Raw genomic sequence first — 19,794 nt, 5'->3', positions numbered from 1 at the left:
GTGACCAGGATATCTACTAATGAGAGGTAGGATGAATCTGATTCAAATGTCTCCATAAAAGGGGAAACAAAGAAGAACGTATTCAGTAGTTTCCATCTCTGGAATCACAGGGGCAAAGCCTTTCAGCCAGTGGTACTTTTTGTAATATTTACCATCCAATCCTGCAGAGGGGAATGCATGACATCGGGCAAGAGAGAAAGCTCTCTGATGGCTGGGTGTTTCTACCGGTGTAAGATAGCTGGCAGCAATGACAATATATCTGTTTCGTGCTGGTGACAGGAAGGTCGAGGCCTTCCCTAGATCTGCTTGCTGCTCTGTATCCTTTATCCTTTGCTTCAGAGTTTGTTTCACCTGATCAGATTTCATCTTAAGAACCGAGGAGGGAGAGTAGCCTAAATTTGAAAGTTTAGATTCTACAGCCTTGATCCATGTGGATTGGAAATTGTTCTGAAGAATTAATGGTGCTAGGCCTTGAGGATAAAAGTTGAGCTTTAACCTAAGGTTTATAGAAGCTAGACACACTCTTGACTCAACTTTTATCATAGCTGTCTCCAGTCATAAATGTGCGTTAGAGACACAACAAGGTATTTGGAGAGCTGCTCTGATGAATTTAGATTGTACTCTCTCCAGGGAGGTGAAACAAGAAGCTGGGGAACCAAAGTCCCATAAAGAAGCTGGGCTAGTGGCTTCGCCCGAAAGAGCTTAAGTGCAGCTGGAACATAGCCTCCCTTGGAGCAGAAAATTTTGAGGATGACATTAGCAGATCTTCGTCCAGTAGCAGCAGCAGCAGCATATTCACAGTGGGCTCTCCTCAAGCCAGTGGCATGCGTGACTACTCCTAAAGACTTAAAACAAGTCACTTGTTCTATTCTATGGCCATTAATGCTCCATGAATGGAGCTTCGGCGAATGCCATAATCTTGGTTTTTTGATAGTTTATTTCCAGATGATCATTATTTCAGTATTGGACCAGAGTTCTCAGAGCCCTTTTAAGGCCTATTGGTGTTCTGGAAAGAGCTACAGTGTCATCTGTATAAAGCAGCAGGGCAATTATTTCCTTCCTACTACTATTTATTTATTTATCAAATTTTTATCACCCCCCATCTCCCCCACACAGGGGACCCTGGGCGGTTCACAATAAAAACAATTAAAATTTCAATAAAATCATAAATACCACTATGTATTATTCTGTACATTCCTGTCTATTATAATAAAGATCAAACTAAAAAACATATAAATTGCCATTGTACTTGATAATAAATAATAAATGTGGGATAAAAATAAATAAATAAATAATATAACAATTGTAATAATCATATTAAACCCAAAACCAGACATTTTTTAAAATTATACCTTAATAAACTTAGTCTAAATCATTAAATGAAATCAGCCAAATCCTAAGAGCAATCCAGATAAATATTCTTAAACCCTTATCCCACTTCAAAATAAACCAGAGCATTTACATATCCCCACAATGCGCACAGAGCATTTTTCTTAAAAAAAAATCGAACGGCCCAGCTGCCCCCCTCAAAAACTCCGACTTCTCTTCAGGAGCCCTCCCGTACACAATAACCCCTTTGTTTCCATGCTGTTTTATTAGAAGATCAATTTCACTTATGGCTTGCAACTCGATTTCTCCCTTTAATTTCTTCAACTCAAGTATCCAATTTTCATCCAGCATTTCAACAGAAGTCCCGATCTCACTCTTAGAAGAGACATTTCTGTCGTTGTTAAATTCCTCAGTTTCATCCATGATATACCCAACCAGATGACACATTTTAGACCTCATATTTTCCACAATGTCCTGAAAGCTTTGCATAAAAACTTGGTAGGAATCAGAAAGAATCTGTTTAAAATCTCAGTGGAAGTCAGAGAAAGTCTGTTTAAAATCCTCCATGTCTCAAGCAGTAGATTATGGCGCCCCCTGGGAGCTTAACCAGTGAAAGCTTAAGATATGAAAGGATTCTGGAATGTGTTTACGCAAGTGAAAGTGAGATATGCAGACAGTTCCCAAGGAAAAGTGGAAGCAGAAAGCTGAAGGTTCAAAACAGCCAATTCAACGTGTAGGAAAATGCGAATATCTTCAAATTTAGTACAAAAATAATAACAGGGAGACAGTTATTTACTCTCAATCCTCCTTAATATTTGTATGGAAAACGAAGTCCAAAGCATAAAAAGAATTTTTTTTAAAAAAATTGATCCCAAAAATAATGATAAGCACCAAGAGAACCTGCTTCTCCTTGCTGTAGAAAGCCTCTCTTAGGGTATGCATACTTGGGTGATCGGGTGATAATTGGGTGATTTAGAAATGGGGTAACCAGTCTTAGTGTCCCTTTAAGGCTACAGTGTGGTTTGGAAATGGTGATGTCCCAGCCTCCCAGTCAAGCACGAACACTGTTTGCGATCTTCTGGCTGCAAGCAGCTGTCCAGAGGACAGATGGGATGATTCCAGGTGTTTAACTTTTTCTGGTAAAACACTCCTGGGCTTCAGGAAAAACCTGTCTGAGCCCGAAAAAACTGCCGCATTGTCAATTATGCCCACTGAGCCTGTGGGCAAAGCTGTTCAGTCTGCCATATCCCCACCAGAAGTCAAGATTAAGATTATTTAGACATCTCACCATACCATTGATATAAAAATTGAAAAGCAGGGGGGCCAAAATGCATCCCTGTTTTACTCCCTTTTGAGTTTTAACTGGCTCCAAGAGAAACCCCTTGCATATTGCACCTGACCTTCAGAGTCATATTAGTATCTAGAGCTCAGATTAAATAGTGAAACCTATGGTCGATGATGAGGCTTCCAGCTTCCCCCATAATTTGGTCCTGGATACCGAATCAAAGGCTGCCTTAAGATCTATAAAAGCAGCATACAGTGATATCACATTGTTGGTTGAATATTTTTCAATCAAATACTATAAGACCAAACATTGATCAGTGGTGCCTCTAACCTTCTCTAAAACTGGCTTGCTCTTCCGCTATCACATTTTCCCGATCCAGCCAGTCCTTAAGTTTATCGTGGAGGGCTTAGCATAAAGTTTGCTGATTGTATTGTTGCTGTTGTTAGTTGCCATCGAGTCGTTTATGACTCAAGGCGACCCTATGTATAACAGAACGAAATGCTGTTCGGTCTTGCGCCATATGCCTGGCTGTTTGCATCCATTGTTGCGGCAATTGTATCAATCCATCGCATTGAAGGTCTTCCTCTTTTCTGCTGGCCCTCAACTTTACCAAACATGATGTCCTTTTCAAGCGATCGGTCTTTCCTGACGACATGCTCGAAGTATGAGAGTCAAAGCCTAGTTATCTTCACCTCTAGGGAACATTCTGGTTGTATTTCTTCTAAAACTGATTTGTTTGTTCTTCGGCTGTTACTTCTCATTTTGAGTCGTGCCACATCAGCAAATAAAGATCCCGGAGGTTTTACTCCATCCATGTCACAGAACTCGGCTCTGCTTTGAGAAGGCAGCTCTTCCCCAGTAGCATACAGTGTTGCGTGCCTTCCGACCTAAGGGGCTCATTTTTCAGCCCTATATCGCAAAACGTTCTGTCGTAATCCATTATATAATCTGTTGTAATCCATAGGTTTTTCATTGGCACGCTTTCGGGAGTAGATCGCCAGGCCTTGCTCCCTAGTCTGTTCTTTGGAAGTTCTGCTGAAACCTGTCCATTATGGGTAACCCTTTTGGTAGTAGAACGACTGGTGGCAGAGCTTCCAGCATCACAGCAACACACAAGCCACCACAGTACGACAAACTGACAGATGGTTGGTGGGCTGATTATGTTAAGCAGGCTAATTTGCCTGTAGTTAGCAGGGTCACCTCTCTTTCCCTTCTTAAAGATTGGAACTATAATTGCCAGGCCCCAATCCTCCAGGACACATCCAGTGGTATCAGTATAGATCAGCCTTTCTCAACCTTTTGACATTTGGGGAACCCCTGCACATTCAAGCTCAAATACAGGCTAGAAGTTACAAAATTATTATATTCATTTCATGGGTAGGCCTGTATATATGCATTAACAGTGTTCTTAAACTAAAGATAACAAATGAAACTGACCTCTTTAATGTGAAGTTGCCTGAATTTTAAATAGTTTTCTAAATAAATCGTGATCTCCCAGGGAGCCCTTACTGACCTCTCATGGAACCCTAGGGTTCCACAGAACCCTGGTTGAGAAACCCTGATATAGATGAGGAGGGAAGCTGGGATTGCAGCCCACCTATATGTTATTTTTCAGTAGTTCTGGGGGAATAAGGTCAGTTCCAGGAGCCTTCCCCCTTCTAAGTTGACCAATGAGGGACTTAATTTCAGACACAGATACCGGGAGCCATTCAGGTAAGTCCTCCATCTTTTGTATTGGGGACTCACTGGATGGATCTTCATACATCCTCTGAAGATACACTTCCAGGGCTTCAGGAGGTTATAAGAATCCAGTGGGGTAGAAGCTCTGGAAACTTGGTGAGATACTAAGTGCCAGAAAAGAGTAGAGTTCTTTTCTTTCACTGCCTGAATAAGTTGTTCCCAGGTGGTCCTTATGTCTTTCTTCTTCTTGAAAGTCTCTAGTTGCTTATATTGTTTTTTAAGGGCAAGAAGTTATTCAAGGGTCATTGTGTTATTGTCCCCTGTCTCAGATTTATAAAGATGGTAAGCTGAGGTAAGGGCTTTCTTAGCTTCAACATAATCCTTATCAGACCATAGCTTTGATGAAATTGAAGGCCACTTAACTGAGAAGTTGAGGTCGCAAGACAATAAAGGTTCTAGCTTTTGCACTGGAGTTTTGTATAGTTTCAAAGGATCCTGAGTAAGTATACTATTGACTGTTATTATATAATACTTATCTAATTCTGATGCTTGTTGAGCACTCAGATCAGCCTGGTATTTCTACTAACCATTGACTGCTCTCTGATTCTGATGGTGAACCATAAAGATGTTTGTTTAAGTTAACAGAAATATCAATAACTGTTACATGTGCCTTTTCAGTTTAACTCCCATCATTATATTGCTTTGCAGTACTGTATTGTTTTGCAGTGTAGGAAAATCTTTTAACTGCTCTCTCTCTCTCTCAGAATAAAACCCCTCTGGTAAATGAAAGTTTGAAAAAGTTTTTAAGCACAAAAGATGGTAAGCCCTTTTTCTGTTCATTAAAGCTACAATATGTATTTTACAAATATGAGAATGTGATGGTGAAAGGGAGACTATAGAGAGCAAGGAAATGACTATTAGGGAAATATTGCAACAACCAGTTTCTAAGCGAAAGGAGAAGAAACATTTTTTAAGTCCAGAGAAATGAGATAACATTTTGAAATGGCTCAGGCAGACTCCGCTATAATTCATTGGCGTATAAGAAGGGGGAGGAAGTATAGCACAATTAGATTTGCAAGATTATGTTGTTATAGCCAATCTCAAAGAGGTTTTAGTCTTCCTGCGGAGTTGATTTTCTGGATTTTCTGGTGTGGTCTACCTAGTGGGGCTGGCAGAATGAGAGCTTATGAGTGAATTACTGTTGTACTTGGACTAACAGAATTATTTCATTTTTTCTTGGATGAGCCCAGAATAAAAATCTCACCTTTTCCAGACTTATTTTGGGTCCTTGAACAAGCTATTATTCACATTCTTTTCACATGAAGAATGAAAATAATAGTAATTTATCCATAGGTGTTCAATAGAATCCATGAGGGTTGTCATAATAATGCACACAATATTATTTATTTATTTTATTTGACTTAGATGTTGCCTGATTCCAATGGGTGGCTCACGTGACATAATGATGTCATGATGCACATGATGTCATTTGTCTTCCCTGCAGATATCCATAAATATATCCTACAGGATTGCTGGAAGAAAGAACAAAGATTGTAATATTACTTGGGAAGATTTTCTTCATAAACAACTAATAATAAAAATTAAATTAAATTTAAAAACTAAATGCCAAGTTTCTGTATTAAAAATCAATTTCAACAAAACAAATCTGCTGACAATCTTTATAGGCTTTACCATTTAAAAAGAATTTGGGAAGAAAGGAGCTCAATGAAGATATAAAAAATCAATATATATTCCTTTATGCTTGTAAAATAGTAATATTTATATTTTATATTTATAACATTTAGCACTTCAGATACTCCAGATTCTTCACATGTTAATCATACAAAGTTGTAAGGATTTCAGTAACATAAAGTACTCTATTAAGATTTCTGGATGAGAAGTACAAATTGGGCTTACCTAAATCATCCCAGGAAATATATAACATATTTCAGTGACATTCAAACTGAGAAGTCCTGATTTGCAACTCAGGCTGCAATCTTTCTACTTACCAAGTAATAGCCATTGAATTCAGTCAGGATTGTGATGTTATCCTCTTAAGTGCTAAGGTACATCAGTTTAAAAATGTACAGGCCAATAAGAAAATGTAAACTTGCAGATTTATTTATTTATTTAGATGGTTTATGTACAGTAGCTGCTCAGCTCAAGCAATACGACTCTGTGTAGTATACAAAAATCTCCAACCAAAATGCAAAAGAAAAACAGAACATGGCTCTAAAACAAAACAGTTAAATGATGATCAGAAACTAAGATTTGTTGTATCCCATCAAATGGGAACTCTGCTCATCTTGACCCAGGGGCCTGGGGAAAGAGCCAGGTCTTAACTGCTTTTGTAAAGGCCTGCAAGGTCAGGACCAATCATATATTGAGTGAGAGGTTGTTCCAAAGGACAGAAGACATCATCAAGAAGGCATAACTCCTGGGTCTCACAAGGTAACATTGTTTCAAAGATGGGACCTGGAGCATGCCCTCCCTATTGGAGCATGTAAGATGGGCAGATAACATTGGAAAAGGCAGTCCTGCAAATAACCTGATTGTGTGCTATGCAGGGCTTTATCGATAATAACTTTGAATTAAATTTATGTTATTTAATGCATCCTGGAGGTACTTAGATCTAGGTCAGACTAGGAAACATGGTGCCCAACAGATCTACCATTGGTGCTTATCATACTTCCTATCTTGACTTTTTAAAATACTATTTTAAGTAAAAATTAATTAGGAAGATATCATGTTATAAAGCAAAACTCCAGGCCCTTGCATTATATTTATTTATAGAAATGCCTAGATACTTCCCCACCCCCCAATAATTTCCACTGGAATGATATCATGGAGTTTAACTTCTGGAATATGGATACTTTGTGAATGGCCATGTCTATTATGATAAGTATTTTGCAAATGACAGTGATTTGATGAACATACCACAATGTATTCTCAAAATTCCAAATGCACTTCTGTCCATACTGTAGAGCATTATCGAACTTGGAAATGCTTTTCTTTTATATTAAAAATCCAAAGTAACTTTTGAGCATTAAAATCTTGCTTTCATTTTTTAATCCAAAATGTATTTGTTAGGTTAAATTATGTTTAATGATTAGTGATTGTAATTAAAGGACATTTAATGTGCTTTTTTTTAAAAGGCCGATTGGTGGCTAGTCTTGTTGCTGAATTTCTTCAGTTCTTCAATCTTGATTTTACTTTAGCTGTATTTCAACCTGAATCAAGCACAGTAAGCATTTTTAACATTTTTATTTCAACATTATACTCTGATATCATGCTGGTTTAATGGAACTTGAATTTATTTGTATGCTTAATTTGTATGCTTTGTATTGCTGTTTTGGGGTATCCCTGAAAGGGAATATAGTCATGCTCACAATAGATTAAAGGCAAGAGAAGTTGGGTTTGGATGTTTCAGTGTCTTATTTATGCCAGGATGCCATAATTAAATTATATATTTCGGAGTTTTGGTTTATTTCGCTTAGACCAAGCTAACAGCTAGGGAATATTCAGTTAAAACAGCCTGAAATACATTGGGGCAAAAAAGAAATGAAAACATATAAAAATGACCAATGATAGTCTTAAAGTAATCATAGATATTGTTGTTACTACTGATTCCATTTTAAAAATGCTTTTATTTGATATATATAGATGTTACTTCCCACAAAATGAAGTGATTTACAATGAAAGTATTAAAATAGTAAAAATATAAATAATACATTTATATATTTTTAATATCATTACATAAATTGCGAGTGGGGAGAGAAAACTAAACTCAAAACAGAAGTATTCATACAGGGAAGACCTAGGTGAAGACAGAGGTCTTCAGCGGGTGCCTAAAATATTTAATAATAAGCATTTCATGAATTTCATTGCAGAAAATAGTCCTAATTGTGGGTGGTGCTACCATTAGAGAAAGTCATCCTGTGAATAAGCAGAAGATGGCACTCTGTCAGTCTTGGTGCACACAGCAGAACTTCCTTGATGGTATTGGATATGGCTCAGATCTCTAACAGCAAAGATAGTCTGTCAGATATCCTTGTCCCAAGTTGTTTAGGGACATATACATCATAAGAAAAACTTTGAACCTGGCTTAATAGTGAATTGGGAGTCTCAGCAACAATATAATATGGGGACAGGCCGGTTGTCCCCTCAGCAACTCTTGAAGAGTTGTCGTACGCGTGATGGATGACAGAGAAACCAGTCAATCAATCAAATAAATAAGCATATTTTTCTCAAGTTGATCAGAAACCTGAAAAAAGATGGCTCATTTAATGAATAGCAGAGATGCTATGCTCGTGCTTGCACAAGGTCCAAAACAATCATTTAAGTGTACCTAGCCATTCTATCTGTATTGCTGTAATTCCATTTTAACAATCTCTAGCCCAACCAGTAACATCTGAGGCTATCCATTGTCAAGCCTGGTTTTTCATAATTCAAAAGCAAGCCTTTAGGTATAGAAAACAATTTGCATTTTCAGTACCACAAACTTTGGTTGCTGTAGAAACACCAAGTAAATCTCTAACACCTATATAATATTTACTACGGATATTTTTTGTTTTTGTTCATTTGGATTACTAGCTAAAATAGTTACTTAACTTGCATGACAGAATTTGAGGGGTTAATTAGTGGTTAACATTTTTAATAACAACAATGCATGGCTCTTGCTTTTATTTTCTGTATGCATTCAAAACTTAGTTTTATACATCTGAAGTGAGGACAGTTTAAAATAGATTTAGCTTACAAGCAACATTATAAATTGGGGTAAAAATAGGTTTTATGCCCTGTGATCTCTTGTGGAAAATTCTGGACAGATAATATTTGAATTTACTAGAGCTGAACAAGAAAAAAATCTACTGTTTTTCTTATCTATCCTCTGACACTGACAAAATGGTTTGTACGTTTGCTGCCTTAAGTACATAAAACATGTAGAACTTCCAGTTCCCCTGAACATTTTCCAGCTTCCACATTTGAGATTATAGAAAGTTTCTGTGCCTCTGGGTTATTTCCCTGATTATTTTCTTCCCTAATTTTAATATTAAAAATGAATTTTAAGATTAATTATATTTATTTTTATTCTTTGTAAGCTGCCCAGAGTTGTGTATGAGATAGGCAGCAGAGAAAATAAAGGGAAGGGAAGGGAAGGGAAGGAAGGAAGGAGGTCCCCATACATAAAAAGCAAAACCTTTTTTCTGTATGTATTTTATAAATATATATGCAGCCCACTTCTGAATGGTTCTGGGTGATGTGACATAACGTAATGTAACATAACATAGTGTAGTATAATAAAGATATTTATTTACTTACTATAATAGGAATCCATATTATACCATAGTATTAACCACAACACAATTACATTGCAAAGCATAAATGAACTTTTTTTTTTCCTTTTCCAGTCCAACCCTGGTTACAATAAAGCTTTCCCCTTTATCCTGAATTATATACATACACACACACACACACACACACATTATTTTAGTACATATAATGAATTTGGGTTTGGTGTGTCCAATGAAGAGCTCATTCACTTAGCTTAAAATTCAAGCTGGAGAAGAACTTGGGAGGTGAGAGAGCGTAATACCTGTCCCACATCATGTTCTCAGATTTGTATACAGGCCATAGAACAATTCTATAGGACCAATTAAAAATTGGGAGGTGCAACTTAGAAGAAGACATACATGGCATGGATATCTGTATGCTGTAAAAGGGAAGTTATTGCTATGAATTTTGACATGCAAATGTTTTGTATTCAATTTGTTGTAAAACGGGAAAAAATAGAGAACTACTGAATTATCCTATGGCTTAGAGTTGGATATATGTATACATGTGTGTGTTTGTATTTTTGCAGTTAAATGGACTTGAACCTCGAGAAAGTTTAGCTCAAGACTTGGGTATCTTAGAACCTAAAGCCCCAGTAGATGGGCCCTTGCTACTGGAAGTGGTCAGAAGATGTCAGCAGAAAAAAGGCATTTCTAACAGTGTAGACGTAAGACTGTTATCATCCTAACTAAGTTAATGAATTCTTCATTTTGATGTAGGTACTTTGAAGAGCAAATTACTGTTGAAATAGTGGTATTTATTTAAATTAATGTTTTGTATTGCTTCCTTTGGAGAGAGTATGTCCATAGCACTTTTTGTATGCGTGACCAAGTCAGTCTTGATGCCTAGTGACTAAGCAAACAAACCCATTAAGTTTTCTTGGCAACATTTTCAGAAGCGGTTTGCCATTGCCTTCTTCCTAGGACTGAGAGAGAATGACTGGCCCAAAATTGCCCATCTGGCTTAAGGCAGGACTAAATTTCCCTACTCCTAGTCCAGCATCTTATCCACTAGATTATACTGGCCATTATATCCATACTGCTTAATGGTATTCTAATAAAATCATGCTTTATATTAATTGTTTTTCTACATTTCTGTTTAGGTAGCTCCAGTAGTATCTGAAAATGTACATTCACCTCCAAAATCATTAGATGAAAGGTCTAATATACTCTCAGTGCCAAGTAAGGTAAGTTGGAATAGTAAAATAAAGAATATCTTTAAGAGTGATATCTCTAGAATCTTGCATGATTTAGTCTTCACCACCTAGTCTACAAATACTTTTTGTATTTGTAGGGTACTTACAGGGGAACATAGATATTACCATAGCAGCAATATCACAAATATGTGTATATATTAGAGCTAGAAATGTGCTAGTATACAAATTATACACATTATTTTTAAATGCATTGGACAGACCGATTTTAAGTGGGAAGAGCACAGTGGGTCCTTCACTGTTTTCAAAGACCTGCTGACTTGTAGTTGACAACACTGGAGATGAGGATGCCTTTGCATGCTTTTCAGCCTAGCAAATCTTTGTTTTAAATTATTTGAACTATTCTACTGCTGAAAGCTATTTTGAGGCCTAATCACTGGCAGCTTATGGAGATTTTCATGGTTGTAATAGGGGTTCCACCTTCAGTTGAATACCCCCCTCCCCCTGTTTAATCCTAACTGCCTGACCTGTTCCCCCCCCCCCTCGCAGAGCAGATAGGTTGGAGAGGAAGGAATTATAAGAGAGTAAGCAGGCACACAATGAGAAATACACTGGACGATTTGCGTAGCGCACTTGCAGCTGCCAGTGCCAGCACATTTGTTTTGATGTATATTCCCCATTATGTGCTGCTAACTCTCTTGTTAATTCTAACTCTCTTGTGTAATTCTTCCTTTCCAAGGAATGTAAATGCAAACATTAATTCCCTTCTTGTTAATTATCCCAGCATTGGGGTGAGCATTCCAAAGGGTGGGGGAGTGTTAGGAGGCAAACAAAAGCGGAAGGTGTCAAACTGATTTGTCTTGTCAGTTTTGAGCCAGCTATCCCAGTGCTGCTGGGATGAGTATTCCAAAGGGTGGGGGAGTGGGGGGGAAAAAGCACAATCACAGTCACGTGATTTCCCACTTAGCAACCACTTCACTTAGCGACAGAGTTGCCAGTCCCAATTGTAGCTAAGCAATGACAGCCTGTATTTGTGGTTTTTGATAATACCTTGTGAAATTTGGGGATATTATCTTGCAGTGTTGTCTTCTGCGTCTGGCCATAAATATTCATAAGGTGGTGCTGTGAGGCTGCTGTTTGACATCTAGGTCATTGGCCTGTAGTATCCTACAAGATTTCATCTTGTCCTCATGCTGTATCTACATGAAATTGCGAAGAGAGGTCATCTAGAATGAAAGATCTTGGCAACAATCCATTCTCTATTTTGAAGAAAAAAGGAATAGAAATAATGTTGATTTAAATACAGGTTTAAAAGAATATAGAAAATATAGAAAAAAGAAAGAAAGGAAAAAAATTGATATAAGCAATAAAATACAGGTGGATAACTAACAATCAGTTTTACTAACGTTTACCATCTGGCTCCAAGGATGTAATCAATATTATTGCGGAGGTTCAGGGGTGATATGGATGAGGGGAAACAAGTTCAAATGAAATCCAGACGAGATGAATGGTCACAAATTGTTATACATGGGGTTGCATTCCTCCTGGAAAAGCAGATCAGGAATGCTTCTCAATTTCCAGCTATTGACCGTTAAGGTTTATATATCAGACTAATCCCATCTGTATAACAACCAAGTAGCAACAGTAAGAACAGACCACGGAACAACAGACTGGTTTAAGATTGGGAAAAGAGTACAGCAGGGCTGTATACTCTCACCCTACCTATTCAACTTGTACGCAGAACACATCATGCGACATGCTGGGCTTGAAGAATCCAAGGCTGGAGTTAAAATCGCTGGAAGAAACATGAACAATCTCAGATATGCAGATGATACCACTTTGATGGCTGACAGCGAAGAGGAACTGAGGAGCCTTATGATGAAGGTGAAAGAAGAAAGTGCAAAAGCTGGCTTGCAGCTAAACCTCAATAAACCAAGATTATGGCAACCAGCTTGATTGATAACTGGCAAATAGAGGGAGAAAACGTAGAGGCAGTGAAAGACTTTGTATTTCTAGCTGCGAAGATTACTGCAGATGCTGACTGCAGTCAGGAAATCAGAAGATGCTTAATCCTTGGGAGAAGAGCAATGACAAATCTCGATAAAACAGTTAAGAGCAGAGACATCACACTGACAACAAAGGTCCGATTGTTAAAGCAATGGTGTTCCCTGTAATAACATATGGCTGCGAGAGCTGGACCATAAGGAAGGCTGAGAGAAGGAAGATCGATGCTTTTGAACTGTGGTGTTGGAGGAAAATTCTGAGAGTGCCTTGGACTGCAAAAATATCAAACCAGTCCATCCTCCAGGAAATAAAGCCAGACTGCTCACTTGAGGAAATGATATTAAAGGCAAAACTGAAGTACTTTGGCCACATAATGAGAAGACTGGACACCCTGGAGAAGTCTAGAGGTGACGGACTCGTCCCTTGGGGAGCTGGGGGTGCTGACGACCGACAGGAAGCTCTGGCGTGGGCTGGTCCATGAAGTCATGAAGAGTCAGAAGCGACTGAACAAATAAACAAAAAAAAAATCCAATATGCTGTCTGTGGGAGTGCCTTGAAGAGTGTCCAAAAGCTTCAGATAGTGCAGAATATGATAGCTGAGCTGCTCACTACTGCATAATAACAGGAATCATGCTTGTGTTGAAAGACCAGCTTTAATTGCTTTTCTGGCCATTGATTTTAATCTGTACAGTTCTAAATTGTTTAGGACCTACCTATCTGAGGGACTTAGTGTGAATTTGTATAGAAACTTAAGTTTGGCAAGAGAGATGTTCTTGGAGATACTGAACTTTCATTGTTTGGAGGATACATAGAAGTATCTCTGTACATAATTCTCAAGCTATAGAATGTACTCTCTTGGCAGTTGGTTAGTTCTTCAGGCAACTGCTTCAGGAAAAATCCTCTTCTTTAGTGAGGTCTTTTAAGTTTGACTACTAATAGCTTTATTTCCTTTTATTTTAAACTCTTAGCCATCTAGAATTACCTCTAATAGAAAGAGTATTAAATTGATATAACATTTATATAATATTATAATAAAAAGGGTTATACCTCTTTTTTTGCTGCCATTCAATCGTGTCCGATTCTTGGTGACTGCCTGGACTAGTCACTGCAGTTTTCTTGGCAAGATTTCAGAAGTGGTTTGCCGTTGCCTCCTTCCTAGGGCTGAGAGAGAGTGACTGGCCCAGGGTTACCCAGCTGGCTTTGTGCCTAAGGCGGGACTAGAACTCATGGTTTCCTGGTTTCTAGCCTGATGCCTTACCCACTGCACCAAACTGGCTCTCCGTACCTCATTATAGTTATAGACTTTTCAAAAGAATATTGAAAATAGTCCATCTTTTGGGATATGGGAAGAAGAGGTCATTTGTTATATTTTAAAAGAAGGTGATAAGTTACTAAAATGGTTTATACTTACTGTGATGAAGGGGGAAGTCATTTTTTATATATTTTTTCTGCTTTACTATATTCTTATTTTTTCTTTCTTTTCTAGTTTTCTATTTTTTCTTTTCTGCACTTTCTGTTTTTTCGTTTTCTTTTATTTTTTAGTTTGTATTAGTTTTTATCTTTGTAATTTTTAGTAAAGTTACTATTAAAAATTAGTCCATCCTTTTTGATCTTGATTGCAATACATTTTAAGACAAAGTGATAAACATGGTCTGTTGTTCTAATGTATTTTCAATCTCTTTATTTTTCCATGTCTCTGGAGATTGCATCATGTTTCTTAACATGTTTCTTTTTCGTTTTAGTATAATTGGATCTACGGTGCTGTCGCATTCATTTGAAGTAAACTAGTTATGAGATTATAGACACGCTGAGTAAACCATGAATATTTTCTGGAAGATTCTGTTTGACTACATGAGATTGTTATGAGTTATGAGATTTTGCAACATGTGAGGCAGAATTTAAGAAACCAAAGACAAGGAAAGAAGGATTTGCAGAACCAGAGGAATGAACAATCTAATCCAGATAGGACTGCAAATCTGAGATATTTTACATTCATTTCAGGAACCGTGGCAGTTTTGAGTGTGTGTGTGTGTGTGAGAGAGAGAGAGAGAGAAGGTTATCACGTTGGCTATGAAATCTAGAAATGTTGTTGGAAGAATAATATTCCATTGTGGAGTGGAGAAGAGTCTGTACTGGATGAAATACTTGCAGCTGTGGCTGCAACAGAGAGAATCTATTCAGTGTAGCTAACATCTCTACTAAAGAGATGAAGGATAACAAATGATACCTTGTTTTAGCCTGAATATAGTGTTTTGGGAATGGAGAACATAGATCCCAATGACTATATGTAGAAGCAGTATGCTAGATCAGAATTTGCCACTAGTCTGTTAAGTAAGATTATGCTGTATAACTGCAGATCCAGCAATACTCTGCAGCACGGAACAGCCAAACTTGATTTCTTGTAATTTTTTTTAATACCCCATAATAGCCTGACTGTGTATTCTTTTCCCTCCAACTTATACTCCAGGTAGTTAGAGTGGAGCTGATTTGAGCTTCTTTTTTATACTTTCCTCATTTCCCATACTTAAAGCATGTTTTTAAATTCTCCAGCCCCTTTCTGTATTGTGGAAAGGGAAGGGAAATTCATGGGAGGCATTTTTTCCCCTTCAGTCTACATGGAGAACATCTTTTCTACAAAGAGGTCTTGAGTAATCAGAATAGGTTAAAATCATGATAGTATCTGTTTCCATTTTCTAGTAAGTCAGATGTTGCAGAGAAGATACTGAAAGCAAGATGGCACTGTATGCTATAAAAATACACTGTGAAATACAGCCCAGTTGTTTTTCACCAGCTGCTTGTTTCAGTTTTTCAGAAGACCTCTAAATTTTAAAACAAAATGTTTTAATAAAAGAGAAGTCTCTTCCATTGCTTGGAGAGTTATGCAGCAACTTTCGTATTGCCCAGCATGGTTGTAATGTTTTTCCACATATAAAATGGTGTGATGTTATTGTGATGGCAACACTGCCAATGATGGTTGACAGAAGACCCTTTGGATTTCAGGCTACATGACTCATAGTTTTTCACACTTTCTTTGGTTGATAAATTATTGGAAGATACTGAATGCTTTAAAAATGAAGTCTACTAGAACTGCTCTAAATAATCAGTGATAAAAAAGGGGTATTTATATTTTAATATAATAATATAACCATGATACAGTCTGAATTAAAGCTAAAGCTACATATGCTGTTTTAAGCAGATGAATGGTGCTTTTAATGTGTATAGCACTTCATAATTAATTATGAATATGTTTTATTCAAATCATGTTGATTAGCTTGGATGTTCTGTCTGAATTTTCAACTCAAGATGCATATCATTATGTTAATTTTAAACATAATTTTGTAAATAGTAATAGAAACTACATAACCAAAGACATTTAAAATACTGCATCATGAAGTGGTACGTTTTCTATGGAAGAAAAATAGACATTCTCTATTTCAGAGGTTGAAACCTTTCTTCTTTTCAAGGCTGCAGTTTACTGTAGAATTGCACACTGAAAACTGTACTCAGAAAGTGGGTGAGGTCAGGGTAGAAAAGTAAACTCAGACAAGAAAAATTGGTGGACCCAGGACATTTTAAACAGTTTAAAAAAGCCCTAGCAAAACAAAACAAAACAAATCATATACTTAAACAAACACTCTCAGACCAGCAGTACAGTTCTTAAAACTGTTTTGCCAGAAATGTCAGCAATATTATAAAGGTCTGGGATAATAAAAGGGTACAGAGATCACAGATTAACATTTTTACTTTATTTAGAAGATAAATTATCAGTATCGTTAATGTTTAATTGGAAGTAACATCCAGTTTGCATAATGGATTTATTTCCTGGTAAATGGCTAAAGGATTGTTGAAGTCTTAATAATGAAATGCAAAAATATGTGTGCTTTAAATGGAGAAAGGTCAATTACTCTTTAGTAATACTGGATTTAATTCCATTTTTGCTCAGAGAAGGGCACCCTAGATAGGCATGATACTGTCTAATATAAATGCTGAAGTGCTCTGGACAGAAAAATAAAACATAGAATGCTTACTATATAAGAGACTATCACCAGCCTGATTAGATTGCATGATTCATTCTTCATCTAATGTGTTTTCATCTGAAGAAGTCAATTATTTTTTTCAAGTGGCAGGGAATTTACATGGTGGTGTTCATTTACAGTGAATGTGTTACTCCACAAACCAAATCAATATTTTTAATAGGATTTTAAAAGGTTTTTTTTTAGTAAACACAGTATAATTTTGTCACACTAATATTTAGTTTTACATGACATAACCCACATACAATTTAATTTCATTTTTATACCATTATTTTATTCTTATGTTCAGATACCAAGGTATAAAGGACATCGTAAACAGAAAAGGTGGTTGAACACAGCTGAGCAGGTAAAATGCATGAGCAGAAGAACCTGGCAGGTGCTTCTGTTTCTAACTTGAGTAAAGGAGCAGCTTGCACTAAAAAGTAAATGGAACTGGCTCAATTGCATTTTGGTAAACTAACTTCACAAATGTACAGGAGTAACAAGTACTTTGAGACACACAATATTCATGATTTTATGTACATTTAAGGAAATGTATGTAATTAAATTAGGTTTACAAATACTTATGAAGTATCCATTTGCCTGGTTCCCTAATGACTTAATAAGTTAAGTGTTTCCACATGCTGATGCTTTGTATCAAAAAGTTTTACATTTGAATCCTCTAAATTTAATATATACATATACTTACATAATTTAATTGGCAACGTTCATGAATACTATCAGTTCTTGATTTTTGTAAACTAATCCCTACATGACATTTCCTACGAAAAAATGCAGAGAAACCTGGAAACGCTTGAAGCACTTCCCCAATCTTATTTGCAGGTTGGCCTAGAAATGAGATACGAAACCTCCAAGCTGTGGAGGGCCCTGGATGAAGTGGATTATGTAGACTCTTTTCAGTCAGGATTCAAGCTGGGCTATAGTACCGAGGCAGCATTGGTTGCACTTGTAGATGACTGTAGGAGGGCTTGGGATGAGGGTGGTATATCTGTCCTGGCCCTCCTGGGCTTTTGATACATCAAGCGTGGTATCTTGCTGGACTGGCTCCAGGGATTAGGAAGCACTGTTTTGCGGTGGTTTTCCTTTCTCTGTGGCCAGTACCAGTCAATTGTGGTGTGGGAGGAGAGGTCCAGCCCTAGGCCCCTGTTAGATGGGGTGCCTCAGAGCTCGGGTCTCTCTCCCTTCCTATTTAACATCAAAGCTGATGGGAGAGATCATCAGTACGCTGATGATACCCAGTTACACATCTCTAACCCATGCTGGACAAGTGATGCTGTTCAGGTGCTGGCTCAGTGCCTAGAGGCTGTAAGGGCCTGGATGGGGAGAAATTGGCTGCCCTTCAACCCTAGCAAGATGGAGTGGTTGTGGGTCTTTGGCAGATCTGGTGTGCAATTTGGGGACCCTCCTGGACTCGCAGCTCCTGCTAAAACAGCAGTTGGCAGCCGTGGCCTGGGGACCTTTGCACAAATTCATCTTGTGCACCAATTGCGCCCATTTCGGGACCAGGAGGCCTTGCTCACAGTCACTCATGCCTTAGTCACCTCCTGTTTGGATTACTGCAATGTGTTCTAAGGGTTGTGCCTTTGGAGACCATCTGAAAGCTGCAACTGCAAGATGCAGTGGCACACGCAGTTTTGGATGCCCAGTGGTTCACCTGAGTTACATCACTGCTGCATGAGCTGCACTGGCTCTCAGTTGCTTTCCAGGTGCAATTCAAGGTGATGGTTATCACCTTTAAAGCCCTGAATGGCACAGGTCTAGGTTATTTGGGGTATTGCCTTTCCCTGAGGGTATCTGCTGGTTCTACTAGCTTAGATAGGGTGGACATGCTCCAGGTCCCCTTTCTTAAATGTTGTCACCTGATGGGACCTTGAAGGTGTGCCTTCTTGGAGGCCTCCCCAGCCCTTTGGAATAGCCTTCCACCTGAGATCTGAGGGATCCCTACCCTTTTAGCCTTCCAGAAGGCCATGAAGACTTGGCTCTTCCCCCAAGCATTGGGCTAGGATGGGGGTTGAGCTGGAAAGTTGCTGGTCTGGTGCCTGGGGGGAAGGGTGGTTTTGTTTTTATCCTGTTTTTATTACTTGTGCACTGCCTAGAATCATTCTATTAGGTGGGTGGCCAGACAAGTTCTGTAAATATTTATTTATTTATTTATTTAATCTTGTTGTGTATGAGATGGGCGGCAGAGAAATTTGACAAATAAATAAATTTTCTCTGTGGTGTGGTGTTGCTTTTCTATGATATAACAACCAGGTAGCAGTTTTAGCCATTTCTCTTTGTCACAGGATAATTACTATCTTTGGGCTTGTCCTTTGGCTAGTAGGATAGGGAAGTAAGAAACAGATGATTCAGCAGTGTTTTATTTATTGCTGTATTTGATCACAAGTTGATAGATGCCAGTTTTTTTTAAAAAAGTATATAGTAAAAAATAGAATAAAAAGCAACAAATAATAATACACCTATTAAGATGGGGAACTAGTTGTATCAGAGTACAAAGAAGAAAAAAAACTCAATTTGAATCAATATAAACTGAAAGCTAGAGGGTAACTCCGAAGAGTATGAATTGCCACCTGATTAAATGACTTGGAAAATAAAGCATATTTTTACCAGGTGCAGGAAGAACTTTAAAGTAAATGCGAAGCAAACCTTTGATGAGAGAATATTATACAATCAGGGGGCAATTCCTGAAAAGGACATTATTCATAGCCACTTACCATATCTCACAAATCAGGATTAGTCAGTGCTTGAGAGACTATTTCAAGATTTGGATAGGTAGAATCCCCCAGTTAACGAAGTTCTAGATCATGGTGATTTTAAAGATCAAACCCAACACTTTAAATTGTTGGGCAACTGACTGGGAAAACTAACAGGAATAAAATTATTAGTTGTATGTTTGTAATGCTTATTTTAATGGTCATCTTAAGCAACAGCTGAAGTTTCCAAACCTTTTTCAAAAACAGCCCTGTTGCTATACTGTA

General features: G+C 37.7%; 1 protein-coding gene across 2 annotated transcripts in view; it reads left to right on the top strand.

Moving 5' to 3' along the window:
* Nucleotides 1–19,794, top strand: part of CEP43 (centrosomal protein 43) — a 47,435-nt gene that overhangs the window by 11,797 nt on the left and 15,844 nt on the right. The window contains exons 3-7 of one of the 2 annotated variants that reach the window (XM_063307604.1): nt 5,059–5,113; nt 7,450–7,538; nt 10,155–10,292; nt 10,728–10,811; nt 17,106–17,162. In XM_063307604.1, the coding sequence (XP_063163674.1) occupies nt 5,059–5,113; nt 7,450–7,538; nt 10,155–10,292; nt 10,728–10,811; nt 17,106–17,162 (423 nt within the window). The remainder of the gene's footprint in view (nt 1–5,058; nt 5,114–7,449; nt 7,539–10,154; nt 10,293–10,727; nt 10,812–17,105; nt 17,163–19,794) is intronic. The other variant, XM_063307614.1, reaches the window with a different exon arrangement.

The sequence above is a fragment of the Candoia aspera genome, chromosome 1 (assembly GCF_035149785.1).
Source record: "Candoia aspera isolate rCanAsp1 chromosome 1, rCanAsp1.hap2, whole genome shotgun sequence".
Taxonomy (NCBI): domain Eukaryota; kingdom Metazoa; phylum Chordata; class Lepidosauria; order Squamata; family Boidae; genus Candoia; species Candoia aspera.
Note: the sequence above shows the minus strand (reverse complement) of the source record. Positions and strands in the feature narration are given on the sequence as shown.